We start from the raw sequence: 14,579 nt of genomic DNA on the forward strand, positions 1-14,579 counted from the left end.
TATTAAGAAGAGATGGCAGGAATACACAGAAGAACTGTATAAAAAAGATCTTCACGACCCAGAAAATCATGATGGTGTGATCATTGACCTAGAGCCAGACATCCTGGAATGTGAAGTCAAGTGGGCCTTAGAAAGCATCACTACGAACAAAGCTAGTGGAGGCGATGGAATTCCAGTTGACTGTGGATCACAATAAACTGTGGAAAATTCTGAAAGAGATGGGAATACCAGACCACCTGATCTGCCTCTTGAGAAACCTAAATGCAGGTCAGGAAGCAACAGTTAGAACTGGACATGGAACAACAGACTGGTTCCAAATAGGAAAAGGAGTTCATCAAGGCTGTATATTGTCACCCTGTTTATTTAACTTCTATGCAGAGTACATCATGAGAAACACTGGACTGGAAGAAGCACAAGCTGGAATCAAGACTGCCGGGAGTAATAACAATAACCTCAGATATGCAGATGACACCACCCTTATGGCAGAAAGTGAAGAGGAACTAAAAAGCCTCTTGATGAAAGTGAAAGTGGAGACTGAAAAAGTTGGCTTAAAGCTCAACATTCAGAAAACGAAGATCATGGCAGCCGGTCCCATCACTTCATGGGAAATAGATGGGGAAACAGTGGAAACAGTGTCAGACTTTATTTTTCTGGGCTCCAAAATCACTACAGATGGTGACTGCAGCCATGAAATTAAAAGACGCTTACTCCTTGGAAGGAAAGTTATGACCAACCTAGATAGCATATTCAAAAGCAGAGACATTACTTTGCCAACAAAGGTTCGTCTAGTCAAGGCTATGGTGTTTCCTGTGGTCATGTACGGATGTGAGAGTTGGACTGTGAAGAAGGCTGAGCGCCGAAGAATTGATGCTTTTGAACTGTGGTGTTGGAGAAGACTCTTGAGAGTCCCTTGGACTGCAAGGAGATCCAACCAGTCCATTCTGAAGGGGATCAGCCCTGGGTGTTCTTTGGAAGGAATGATGCTAAAGCTGAAACTCCAGTACTTTGGCCATGTCATGCGAAGAGTTGACTCATTGGAAAAGACTCTGATGCTGGGAGGGATTGGGGGCAAGAGGAGAAGGGGACAACAGAGGATGAGATGGCTGGATGGCATCACTGACTCGATGGACGTTGAGTCTGGGTGAACTCCGGGAGTTGGTGATGGACAGGGAGGCCTGGTGTGCTGTGATTCATGGGGTCGCAAAGAGTCGGACACGACTGAGCGACTGATCTGATCTGATGGACTGTAGCCCACCAGGCTCCTCTGTCTATGGGATTTCCCAGGCAAGAACACTGGAGTGGGGTGCCATTTCCTTCTCCAGGGGATCTTTCTGATTCAGGGACTGAACCCACATCTCCTTCATTGGCAGGTGGATTCTTTACTGCCCAGACACCTGAGAAGCCCTTCCCAATGAATACCTGTTGCTTATTCTGAAGTTCTTTTGTTCTCAGATCCATCACACAGCCCAGATGCTTCCTTCTGCTTATACCACGGAGATCTGATTTTGGTGATTTGTCCTGGTATCTTTTGGGGTTTATGGGAACATTTTATGAGCTAATTCTGTGGAAGGAGGTCTATGATGTTTAATTCTGCTAAATAGGTGGTGTGTGTGTTTTACTGGGGCTTCATAGAAATTAAAAAACCAAGCAAATTCACAGAGAACTCTGGAAACGGGGAGGGGAAGAGTGGGAGTCATAGCTTAATGGTTAAAGAGTCTGTCTGGAGTGATGAAAAAGTTTTGGAAAATAGTGGTGATGATTGCAAAACACTGTGAATGTATTTAACACTACAGCGTCCACTTAAAAATGGTTAAAATGGCAAACTAAGAAAAGCTATGACCAACCTGGATAGCATATTAAAAAGCAGAGACATTACTTTGCCGATAAAGGTCTGTAGAGTCAAAGCTATGGTTTTTCCAGTAGTCAGGTATGGATGTGAAAGTTGGACTATAAAGAAAGCTGAGCACTGAAGAATTGATGCTTTTGAACTGTGGTGTTGGAGAAGACTCTTGAGAGTCCCTTGGACTGCAAGGAGATCCAACCTGTCCATCCTAAAGGAAATCAGTCCTGGATATTCACTGGAAGGACTGATGCTGAAGCTGAAACTCCAATACTTTGGCCACCTAATGAGAAGAACTGACTCGTAAGAAAAGACCCTGATGCTGGGAAAAACTGAAGGCAGGAGAGGGTACGACAGAGGATGAGATGGTTGGATGGCATGACATGAGTTTGAGCAAGCTTCGGGAGTTGGTGATGGGACAGGGAAGCCTGGTGTGCTGCAGTCCCTGGAGTCACAAAGAGTCAGACATGACTGAGTGACTGAACTGAACTGAACTGACAATAAGTAAAAAGAATTCCAAAAAAAGGTCAGTGTATCACAGCATTAAGCATCACATTCAAAGCCTAAACAAGAAACATCGCATGACTTATTGAGCACATAAATGGTCAAGCTGCTGGAGTCAAGCGTTCAGTTTGGGGCATAAAGAAGAGTCCACACTGTGGAGGACCTCTGAATAAAAACGGCTGAACTAGATGGCCACAGAAAGCTATTTTAGGCTCCCTGCAAGCTTAAGAATTAAGTGAATGGCAATGTACAGGCAAGCAAGTTAGAGAAAATAATTGAAAGTGAAAAGGACATTAACACAAGAATCCTTACTTCCGCTGTTGCTATACTGCAATTGTGGCTCCTCTGCGACTATTTATATAACTTTTCACATGACTGAAGACTCTATCGGGCAATTCTTTTGTTTCGGGTTTTTCTTTTCATTTTTAATCGAACAAATACCAAGTGAACACACGCTGGGCATTATAACAATGAACAAAATCTTGCCATTGACCTTAATCAACATTTTGAGACCAAATTAGACAAATACTAACTGGCTCTCTGTTTTATCCTTTTAAAAATGGATTAGTGGCGGTTGGCTTTCAAAATGATCTTGGTTTTTAGACAACAAACGCGCTGGGTTTTACTCACCTATTTCCTTTGATTCTTGCCCAGAGGCTCTTAGCTTGCATTCCTTTGGATAGTGTTTTTGAATTATCTCCCACAGTTCCATATTAACAAGAGAATTTGTTCGGCTACGGTACCGCGCCCACGAAGAGACCCGGCGGCGACAGAAGGGACAGCACAAACTTGCCTTTTCGACAGTCGATTCGAAGCATGGTTTACAGAGCGTGTGGTTACAAGGCAGTGTCACAGGCTCGAAGAGGATTTCCACACAGATCTGACACTGACATTCTAACAAGGAAGGGATGGACTCTTTGGGTACAGCCATTTTAATATGCTAATAAGGCATATTCAACATCAACACCTGAAAGAGAAAGAATCTTGTTTCCTGTCCGAGTAGGAAAAAAGCAAAGTAACAGTTTTGCGTTTTAAATATTATGCCCAGTAGCCTGCCAGAATTCAGAGACTGAAAGCATCAAATGTCTAGAAGTAAAAATGGTGTTCTACAGGTCAGGTAAACAGTAAAACCCTGGAAGGCGGTGTATTTGTCCATGTTTAAGATAAACATCCGGAAAGAAAACAAATGAACCTTGGCTGCTCCCAGGCATTAACAACCATTGCAGCAGGGCGGAAGGTGGGCGCCAGATTTCTGGCGCAGCCTGAGCCACGCGCCAAGTTCCCCTCCTCCCGCTTACCAGGTGAGAACGCTCCCTTAGCTCCTGGCAGCCAAGACGCAGGCCGCCGAGGCGCATAGCCCTCGGCCCATCGTTCGAGGAAGACTGCAGCTCCCCTCCGGACGCGGGCTCCGTTGGAGCGGGACTTCCGTTTTACCGCTGCTGTGGGTCCGCGCTCACGCCTTACTCGGATTCTGAGCCCACCCCTCGTCCTCTCTAAAGTCAGCCAGAAAGCCTAATCTTAGCGGCGGTGCCTCAGAATCCCGCAAGGGCTAGTGGCGTCACGACAGCCCGCCAAAACGGCCCCTCCCACCATCGAAAACCGACAAAGGATACAGACAGCTAACATTCCGCCGATGGGACTTCCGGGCCTGCGCGCGCACTGCCCGCCCCGCTGGCCCCGCCCCTCTGGCCCGGGAGAGAGCCCGCCCCTCCCCTCGCGCGGCGTGTGTGCTTGCGTGCTAGGTCGGTCCAGTCCTTTTGGACTCTGCGTCACTATCATCTGTGGCCCCAAAGATTCCTCTGTTCTTGGGATTCTTGAGGCAAGAATAATGGAGTGGGTTGTCATGCGCTTCTCCGGGTGATCTTCCCAAGCCAGGGATGTAACCCCCGTCTCCTGCGCCTCCTGCATTGGCGGGTTTTTTCACCGGTGAGCCACCGCCCACCTCGGGTCGTTGTGGCTCTAATTTTCTCGCGTGACTCCTGCTCCCGGGGACTGCGGACACTGGGCAGTGTCGCAAGATTGGTCTCTGGGCAGAAAAAGGAAAACCTCAAAACAAACTGAGACCCGAGCGGTAACTTGAAAATTCTTCCCTCTATACGCCTCAGCCAACCTTTCTGTAGTACCCTTCTGTACTGTTTATACAAGATGGCTTGCCTCAGGGAACCTTGCCCCTCTGCCTGACTGTTAAATCAGGGCCTTTGTTCAGGACGCTGTTCACCTGTGGATGGCTACAGGAAGGAAGAAATTGACACATCCCTTCCCCAGACTTGCTATTCTAGGAGATATTTGCAAGATGAAGGGGCTTTTTACTTCTTTTCCTCACCCCACCCCCTCCACCCCACTCATTCTATAAAAGAACCTGGCATCCAGACCCAGATAGGATGGTTATTTTGAAACATTAGTTTGCTATCTTATTGGTCAGTGAGTAGAACCAGCTCGGACTTGGTAATGCTGTCTGTTCAAGCACAAGTTGCCTGTTCTCTTTATTTGGTGCCCTGCAATAAATGCTGTACTTTGTCTTAACACAACCGCATGTCAGTAGATTGGCTTTGTTGCAGACCCAAGTTTGATTTAGTAACACTTCCAAGACATAGTTCCAGTCTCTCTTTTGTGGCATGGTTTCTCTAAACAATGTGTCTGGAGAAGGATAAGACTGAGTGCAAGTATCTGGCAACCAACTTATTTTCAAGGAGGAACCAGCAAGGTAACACAGCTTGTATTACTTCTCATCCTTCTCTAGGTAACTTCCCTCCAAGGTGTTACTCATTCTGGTCGTCCTGAATTTGTACCTTACAAATTAAGTAACTTTTGCCTGTAGGGCAGGAAACCACACTTTAAAATGTTTCTATTATTGACACTACATATGCATGGCATTTGTTCAAAAAAGATTATAAAATATATGATCACTGTGTGGGAATTCCCTTTATAGTACAAAATACCTGTGGAACTGTACCAGAAAGAAAATGCACATCAACATACAAAATATAGTAGTTTTTTTTTTTTTTTTTGCTTTACTACGTCATACATTCACATGTTTCAAAATTCATAAAGTACAAAATGAATTAACAGTGAAAAGACTTCTTCCTACCTTTGATCCCTAGCCTCTAATTAGTTTTCTTCCCGAAGACAATGTTACCACTTTTTAATGTATTTCTCCAGAAGTTTATAGATATAGTAGCCTATGTATTTGTTTTTGCCCTTTTTTTCCCATTGAGCAATAATGTTGGAAATATTTTAAAACACATCTTGGTGATAACTCTGTGTTACTATACAGTTAAATGAAAGCTTCTTCATTCTCTTATATTGCTACACAGAAAGTATCCATTGTATCAGTGTATTATAATTTAACACTCTTCTCACTTTTGCTATAAAAATAAGCCTGATAAATTGTATATATGTGTTGCTTCCTATTTGCAAGATAAATTATACTAGACATGGAATCTCTGAGTCCAGTGTAACAGATTAGCTTTTGACTGATGGTATCAACTCTTTTAGGGGTGACTTTTTCTCTTGGGGGGCCATCTCTGCTTTCCCCTTCTCAATGACCTGCACAGCCTTCAGCAAACCATCCTGCAGCGCCTGGTTCTTTACCATATTAGAGATCATGAAATTGATATCTCTTATATACATCTGCCTTACTTTAGCAATGTAGTGTTCTGCCTTGTTACCATGTGCTACAAAGAAGATACACAGTGCTGTGATATCTCCTTCTTGCAACCCATGTTCCTCCAGAACAGACTCCCATACAACTCTGATGCGCTTATTCTTGACTTTTCGTCTAAGGATGGAGGCTAAGGTGGGAAGACTTCTCACCAGATCTGGCAGCTTCTCAAGCACACAAGTGTGCAAGTGGACAAGTACTTCAATGACGTAGCTGTATAAAATATTCAGTTCCATTGAGGTGAACCTACAAAAAATGTTGGCACTTCTTAAGCAGTAGAACTCTCTATGTACAGCCATAAAGTGAATTTTATTAGGATAATTCAAAGAAGTATAAACATACTAGGAGAACTTTAAACAGATTGGGTTAGAAGTTTCCAGAGAAAGAGAACAAGACTTGGATCTCTTGACATAAGAAAAGCCATTGTTTATCTAAGCAGTTTTGTGATCTAAGCCTGGCCACAGTACTTGCCCTGGAACAGGTCTCAGTAATTCATGATCTTAAGGGAAGTGATGGAATGTTTGAACAAAGGAAAGGATATCAAGAAACAATAGTTCAGTGATAAGTGTTAGTTGCTCAGTTGTGTCCAACTCTTCGTGACCCCGTGGACTGTTGCCCACCAGATTCCTCTGTCCATGGGATTCTCCAGGCAAGAATACTGGAATGGATTGCCATTTCCTTCTCCAGGGGATCTTCCTGACCCAGGGATTGAACCTGTGTCTCCTGCATTACAGGCAGATTCTTAACCATCTGAGCCACCAGGGAAGCTCAATTCTTCCTAAAAGGATATACATAACAATCTGATATGTATCTTAAAAGTTCTGCAGGAACTAAGGCCCCACCCAGGTAGTGGTGGTTGTTCAGTCACTCAGTCATGTCCAGCTCTTTGCAACTCCATGGACTGTAGCATGCCAGGCATCCCTGTCCTTCACTATCTCCCGGAATTTGCTCAAACTCATGTCCATTGAGTTGATGATGTCATCCAATAATCTCATCCTCTGCACCCCTTATCCTCCTGCCTTCAGTCTTTACCAGCATCAGGGTCTTTTCCAATGAGTCAGCTCTTTGCATCAGGTGGCCAAAGTATTGGAGCTTCAGCTTCAGTATCAGTCCTTCCAATGAATATTCAGGATTGATTTCCTTTAGGATTGACTGGTTTGATCTTCTTGCTATCCAAAGAACTCTCAAGAGTCTTCTCCAGCACCACAGTTTGAAAGCCTCAGTTCTTTGGTGCTCATCCTTCTTTATGGTCCAACTCTCACATAGCTTTGACTAGACAGATCTTTGTCGGCAAAGTATTGTCTCCTCTTTTTAACATACTGTCTAGGTTTGTCATAGCTTTTCTTCCAAGGAACAAGTATCTTCATTTCATGGCTGCAGTCACCATCCACAGTGATTTTGGAGCCCAGGTGGAGGATAGAATGATGATGTTGACCTTTTCTGACCCTTTTGACTTCAATCACTAAAGCTTGAATTCTGTCAGCTTTTGCCCCAGTTCTGTGCTGGTCTCCTCTGTTCAAGCTCCTTCATGAATATGCATCTATCTTTAGCTTAAAACTTCCTGATTTTGATATTTGGGAAGACATTGCTTAGGGAAAGATCCCTGCTGTTCTCCTTACTTGCTGCAAGTAATAAATCCTTCCTTGTCCAAATCTTTGGCTTGGTTGTGTCTTTTGGCCCAACACACACCAAGAGGCCAACCCAGCTTTTGGGTTTAGAACAGAAGCAGCTGTCATAGTTTAGAAAATACTTTAGAAATAGGGCCTGCCCTATTACCAAAGCCAAGACATGGAAGCAACCTAAGTGCCCATCAGCAGATGAATGGCTAAAGAAGATGTGGTGTATATCTACAATGGAATGTTACTCAGCAGTAAAAAAAGAGTGAAATAATATCGTTGCAGCAACAAGGATGGACCTAGAGGTTACAATACTAAGTGAAGTAAGACAGACAAACATCACAATATCACTTATATGTGGAATCTAAGAAAATAGTGCAAATGAACTTACTTATGAAATAGATTCACAGACACAGAAAATAATTGGATGGTTACCATAGTATAAATTAGGAATTTAGAATTAACAAATATATACTATTAAAATAATTTTTTTTTAAAGAAAAGAAATAGGATTTGCACTAAACTGGATAGCTTAAATCTCAGGCCACTCATAGTACAAATTTTTCAATGGCAGAGTACTTACATTATCCATCTCTGTGTTATTAAGACTTTGCCAAGTAAGGGACTCTGAGATGTGTACCACAGTATGGGAAGTAAACCAGCACTCAAATCAATCTTTTTTGAATGAATGAGCCTGAGAAAATGTGATTTCTTCACAACGCATTGTTGGAACCATATTAAGAAACCCAGTTTTAGAATGACCACTGCAAGCTCTCATGAAACCACAAAATTCCACTGATTTCTGATTAGATACTCACTTGAGTGACAGAACTGCTTTCCATAGCTCATCTTGGGCTCCCTGGTTTGCCAAAGTCTTGCTATGATCTTCAAATTTCTGTGTCAGATTATCCTTGATGAAGTCCAGTTCTTTAAAATGTGCTTCTAAAGCTTGGAGTTTGTGGTCTACTCTATAGTATAACAGAATCAAAGGTTAATTTGGGTCAGAGCACAAAACTAAGATTTCGCCTAAAGATATAGCTACAATACATTATTTACAGTCACTAGCAGTAGCTACTTAAATTTTACAATTATGGATAGATGTTCCCATTTGCCATTCTCTCTAGTCATCATCCTAGTTCTTGCATTCCTTATGTTGCCGAACATGTGAATTGTCCAATTATCTCAGCTATCTGCCTCATTTTATTAATATATTGTACCTCATACTTTAAGAAGTATTTTATACAAACTTTGATTCTCATAACAACTATAAGTAGTGAAGCAGTCATTTTTACTATTTTACGGATAAAGAAATTGAGTCTCAAAAAGATCAAGACTTAACCATCATATAGCTATTAACAAGTGCTGAGACCCATGTTTATTAAGGTGGCTTTCTCCACCTTATTCTATCAAAGTCTTATCCATCAGGGATAAGCTCATTCCACGCCTTCTTGAATCCCTCAGCCTTTCTACCTGGAGATCTGCTCCTTGCCTGCTTCTCTGTCACAGACACTGTCTCTATTACTTGTCACTCCCCATCTCTTCCTTTATTTTTAGAGTTAGCTTTTCGTGATCTAAATTGTAAACTCTTGAAGAGAGAGGATCATAGACTATTTCTTGAACATCTTTATGCTTGTCCCCCAATACCTAGCAGAGGTCTTACACAGAAGTAATAAAACATGTCTTCTATGACATTTGTGGTGTTAGTGAAATGCTAGGCCATGTAACAGCAAAAGGGGGACCTAAGTTGCTCTGAACAACCCTGATCATTAGAGGGCGCTGTGGCACCAAAATTACGTCTAACTGAACCACAAAGAACTGAAATCCCACAACTCATTTGTGTGAAGTCACCCACATTGTCCTTCATGAAATGATACACAGCCAGTTCCCTGAGTTTCTATGTCCCCAGTGACCTGAATACTGTTGTGGTTGCCTAAGGTTCTGTCCTTGACCATCTTCTCTTCTTGGTCTTCACTTTATTCCAAGGTTAATTAGCTTCAGGTACCACCCCTGTCCTTCCCTTGTGGCTCAGAGGGTAAAGCATCTGCCTACAGTGCGGGAGACCTGGGTTTGATCCCTGGGTCAGGAAGATCCTCTGGAGAAGGAAATGGCAACCCACTCCAGTACTCTTGCCTGGAAAATCCCATGGACAGAGGAGAGTAGTAGGCTACAGTCCATGGGGTCGCAAAGAGTCGGACACGACTGAGCGACTTCACTTCACTTCACTTCACCACCCCTATCCTAAGCTCTAGAGCTGAATTTTCAACGACGTTTTGTACATCTCCACTTAGATGGTGGTATCAGACTCAACTGTCTTAAGCTGAATTTACTAAGTAAACCTCTCCCCTTGCACTCCATCTTCAGAAATTTCAGCAATGGAATTTTCTCATTGCTCTGGATTCTGTATGCATATAGATAAAGCTCTGTATGAAATGTACATTTTCATTGGGAAGATCCCCTGGAGAAGGGAATGGCTATCCATTCCAATATTCTTGGGCTTCCCTGGTGGCTCAGATGGTAAAGAATATGCCTGTAGTGCGAGAGACCTGGGTTTGATCCCTGGAGATGGGAATGGCTACACTGCAATATTCTTCCCTGGAGAATTCCAGGGACAGAGGAGCCTGGCAGTGTAGAGTCCATGGGGTTGCACAAAGTCAGATACAACTGAGAGACTAACATTTTCACTTTTTTTCAAGGCTCTGTATGAAATATGCATTTTCATAGGAACATAGACCTCCATGACCTAATATGCCAGCAATCTGTCTACAAGTCAAAACTATTATATCTGGTAAACTCTTTGTATTAACTTTTAGACCTTTAAGAACATACTTCTTATAAGTCATCTCCAGCTTGAACTCTAGAGATAAACTCTAGCTTGTCAATCAGTATACAGGTTTACATAAATTGAAGCAATTATTTGGAATCCTTTCACCAAAAGTTATTCCTCAGTTCAGTTCAGTTCAGTCGCTCAGTCGTGTCCAACTCTTTGTGACCCCATGAATTGCAGCACACCAGGCCTCCCTGTCCATCACCAACTCCTGGAGTTCACTCAAACTCACATCCATCGAGTTGGTGATGCCATCCAGCCATCTCATCCTCTGTCGTCCCCTTCTCCTCCTGCCCCCAATCCCTCCCAGCATCAGAGTCTTTTCCAATGAGTCAGCTCTTTGCATGAGGTGGCCAAAGTATTGGAGTTTCAGCTTTAGCATCATTCCTTCCAAAGAACACCCAGGACTGATCTCCTTCAGAATGGACTGGTTGGATCTCCTTGCAGTCCAAGGGACTCTCAAGAGTCTTCTCCAACATCACAGTTCAAAAGCATCAATTCTTCGGCACTCAGCTTTCTTCACAGTCCAACTCTTACATCCATACATGACTACTGGAAAAACCATAGCCTTGATCGTTCAAAGGCATTCCTGCTGCTGCTGCTAAGTCGCTTCAGTCGTGTCCGACTCTGTGCGACCCCATAGACGGAAGCCCACCAGGCTCCCCCATCCCTGGGATTCTCCAGGCAAGAACGCTGGAGTGGGTTGCCATTTCCTTCTCCAATGCATGAAAGTGAAAAGTGAAAGGGAAGTTGTTCAGTCCTGTCCGACTCCTAGCGACCCCATGGACTACAGCCCACCAGGCTCCTCCATCCATGGGATTCTCCAGGCAAGAGCACTGGAGTGGGGTGCCATTGCCCTCTCCAAAGTCATTCCTAGATCGTTTCAAATAAATCCTAAGGAACATGTCTGCAAATCTGCATTTCTGTGACAGTTGTCCAGCTCAGTTAATGGGATCACTATCTACCCAATTCCTTGAACTAGAAACCTCAGAATAACTCACTATTTTCCCCCTTTCTCTCCATCAACATGTCTCTAATCTATTCCCTCCTTTCTATCTCTAGTAAGTCAGTTAATCACCATCTTTCACTTCAACCTAGGATTACAATAGTCAAACTAGATTTCTGCTTTTCACCTCCAATCCATCCCCGAGAGCTATTCTTCTAAAACACAATTCTGTTCTCATAACTTGACTATTATATACATTCTATGCTGCCCTGACTTGCTTAGTGATATTGCTAGAGTCAAGTCGGATCTCCTCAGCAGGAATTGTAGACTCTTTAACCTTTGCCCCTATCTTCTGCCAGTCCTCTTGCACAACTTAGTCACCAGTCACATGAGACATCTAGCTGCTGACTGAATACGGTATGATAGTCCAAGCATCTGTGGTTTACATGGACTGTTTCCTCACCCTAGAATTCCTTCCCATATTTTTATTTCTTGCAAACTCCTACTCACACTTTCAGATCCAGTCTAAACGTCCCTCTATGAAGGGTTCCTTTTCCTAGTATCAAAGGCAAAATTCATTCCTCTTTTCATGTTCTCATAGCCCTTTAGGAGCATCACCATTATAAGGTCAGTCACATTAAACTGTAAGCATTTTTGAATAAATCTGTTATTCCAAAGGCTGTGAGCTCCTTGAGGACAGAAACCACATTTTATTTATTTTTGTAAGCCCAGCATATAGCGCATGCATTAATCGAGTGGAATATAGCACCTAGGAGGAGATTTTTCTTTATTATTAATGGACACAATTTTTGAACCTGAACACATGAACAGAAAAAGAATTCTAATTAGCATGCCTGTAGTTATTTGCCCGTTTTTATTCTTCATTCTTCTCCTACCCATCTTCCCAGAAAAGCCGACCCATGCTTGCTCCCTCCCTGTAGCCCTTAGCAACCTTTTCATTGCCTCCTTCAAGGATATCAGGGTTGTGGTTTCATTGTTCATCTTCTTAAGGCAAAATGAAAAGAAACAAAACAAGCAAAACAAAAGCCCCACAGAGGTTTGAATCCAGGGTTTTCTGCTGCTATCCACTCAGCAACAGGCAGCAGCAGTGTGAGTATTCGATCTAAATTCTGCCTGAAAGGTCACTCAGTACAAGAAGCTTTTAATAGCTTGCACATCCAAATATAGTTTCAAAGAACTGATCGTGTGAACACAGGTGTCCTGGGATGCACTATATTTGCCTTTGAAAAATGACCCATAGTACATCAACATAGTAAAACAACCAGATGTAACTGTGACTCAGTGTATATTATGGTAAATGGATATATATGTACACAAATGTATACATATACTAGGTTTAAATTTGATGGAAATACTACTCTCAAATTTTAAGAGCTTAATTATTCACTTAGAATTTAAGTTAGTTTTAAAGAAGCTTCAGACCTTTTATGATGAATTATATCAATGCAAAAAAATCTAACCATCCTTGCTAAGTTGCTTCAGTCGTGTCCGACTCTGTGCAACTCCATAGATGGCAGCCCATCAGGCTCCGCCATCAATGGGACTCTCCAGGCAAGAACACTGGAGTGGGTTGCCATTTCCTTCTCCAATGCATGAAAGCACTCAGTCGTGTCCAACTCTTAGCAACCCCATGAGCTGCAGCCTACCAGGTTCCTCCGTCCATGGGATTTTCCAGGCAAGAGTACTGGAGTGGGGTGCCATTGCCTTCTCCAACCATCCTTAGAAACTAATAAATATTTATTAAGCTTATAGTATTAGATTAAGTATTAGAAATAAAAACAGGGATAAAACAGATTTCTGAATTCAAGGGGTTTAAATACTAACTGAGGAGGTATTTAAAAGATAAATATATTGAAAAGAAAAAATATATAAAAATATTGTGTACTAAGTAGATACCATAAAAATCATATATGATGAGAGAGTATATCACTGAAGCCTTGAATATCACTCACATTGAAGGTGAAATTTGGTTTTGGCCTTAAAGGAAATGTAGGTCATTGATTATCAGAGAAGAGAGAGAAGAGAATTACAAGCCAGAGAAACTGAATAAAATCACACATGTGGGTGGCAAGGTTATGTGATGTGGTCAGGGAACAATGAGTGAGTATCTCTCAAGCAAAAAATTTATGTGAGAAAAAGAAAAACAACAGCATTTAAACTGATTAAGAGTCAGGTCATGGATGTATTCATTCATTGAATAACATTCATTTATTCAATATTTGCTGAATGCTATAAATTCCAAATGAATGGATAAAACCCATGAATGAATGACCGGCACTATTCTAGGTACTGGGAATAAAATGAAGAGTAAGGCAAAACCCTTACCCTAAGAAGCATACTAGTAGGGAGACTGAAAACAAGAATTACAAAAGAGTGGATGGTTCTAGATAGCCTGGTAAGGAGTTTGGACATATGTGTTGGTTCTGCAAAGTTATTCTAGTATGGATGTTTAAGATGGATCCAAATAGGAATAAAACCAGAGGCAGAGATGTCCCTCAGGAGACTGATGTCACAGTCAGCTGTGAGGTGATGAAATTACAATGTCTGTCCTCAGGAAAGGGACAGATCTGAGAGACAATATAACTGCTCAAGGACCGCTGGGGGTTGGAGTCAGTAAGTCTCTTGTGAGTCTTCAGAAAAGCTTGGGTGTCCTGAAGGAATCAAGTCCTTCTTTGCCTCAGTGGGAAAGCCTTGCCAGGATCTTTGTGTCCTACCCAGTGGCCATCATCCCCAATATCTCCCCACCTCCGCTATTTTTTCCTCATTAACAGAATCTAAATCCAAATATTGTTTGAGTATTCAGCAGCTGTGTGCTTCAGGGGACTCTGGGATCCAGTCACAAGGAGGGTAAGGTAAGTCTTGATGAGAACAAGCCAATCAGGCATTTCATTAATGTTGCCATTATCATTGCTTTAGGAAGCGGCAGGTGGCAGAATTCTGGCCTATGAAATGTGAGGGGAGGTTTACTGTGGGGCTTCTGAGAAAAAACACTTTTTTTTTAACTGGTGATAAAATACACATAATATTAAATTTACCATTTTTTTTGGTGGAGAGCAGTGGGAAAAATGGAGAAAAGTAGTCAAAAGTTATAAACTTCTAGTTATAATAAAATAAGTAAGTCTAGGAATGTAATGTACAGCATGGAGACTAGAGCTAATAACACTGTT

At 42.3% G+C, this 14,579-nt stretch overlaps 2 protein-coding genes across 3 annotated transcripts in view; both read right to left on the reverse strand.

Annotated features, from left to right (window-relative positions):
• RNF168 (ring finger protein 168) overlaps nucleotides 1-8,574 on the reverse strand; it is a 31,906-nt gene extending 23,332 nt beyond the window's left edge. Inside the window, exons 1-2 of one of the 2 annotated variants that reach the window (XM_070789206.1) lie at nucleotides 8,440-8,574; nucleotides 2,975-3,311 (exon numbers count right to left, since the gene is read on the reverse strand). In XM_070789206.1, coding sequence (XP_070645307.1) covers nucleotides 2,975-3,275 — 301 coding nt within the window. In that variant the 5' untranslated portion in view covers nucleotides 3,276-3,311; nucleotides 8,440-8,574. Of the gene's footprint in view, nucleotides 1-2,974; nucleotides 3,312-3,642; nucleotides 4,004-8,439 lie in introns of those variants that run through there. The other variant, XM_070789200.1, reaches the window with a different exon arrangement.
• On the reverse strand, nucleotides 5,263-12,533 carry SMCO1 (single-pass membrane protein with coiled-coil domains 1). Its single transcript, XM_070789230.1, has 3 exons — nucleotides 12,344-12,533; nucleotides 8,440-8,589; nucleotides 5,263-6,251 (listed from the first exon to the last, which is right to left on the reverse strand). Exons 1-3 carry the CDS (start codon nucleotides 12,391-12,393, stop codon nucleotides 5,807-5,809), a joined length of 645 nt encoding a protein of 214 aa, XP_070645331.1. The 5' UTR covers nucleotides 12,394-12,533; the 3' UTR covers nucleotides 5,263-5,806.
• Nucleotides 12,534-14,579: the final 2,046 nt, after the last annotated feature.

Source organism: Bos indicus, chromosome 1 (genome assembly GCF_029378745.1).
Source record: "Bos indicus isolate NIAB-ARS_2022 breed Sahiwal x Tharparkar chromosome 1, NIAB-ARS_B.indTharparkar_mat_pri_1.0, whole genome shotgun sequence".
NCBI lineage: Eukaryota > Metazoa > Chordata > Mammalia > Artiodactyla > Bovidae > Bos > Bos indicus.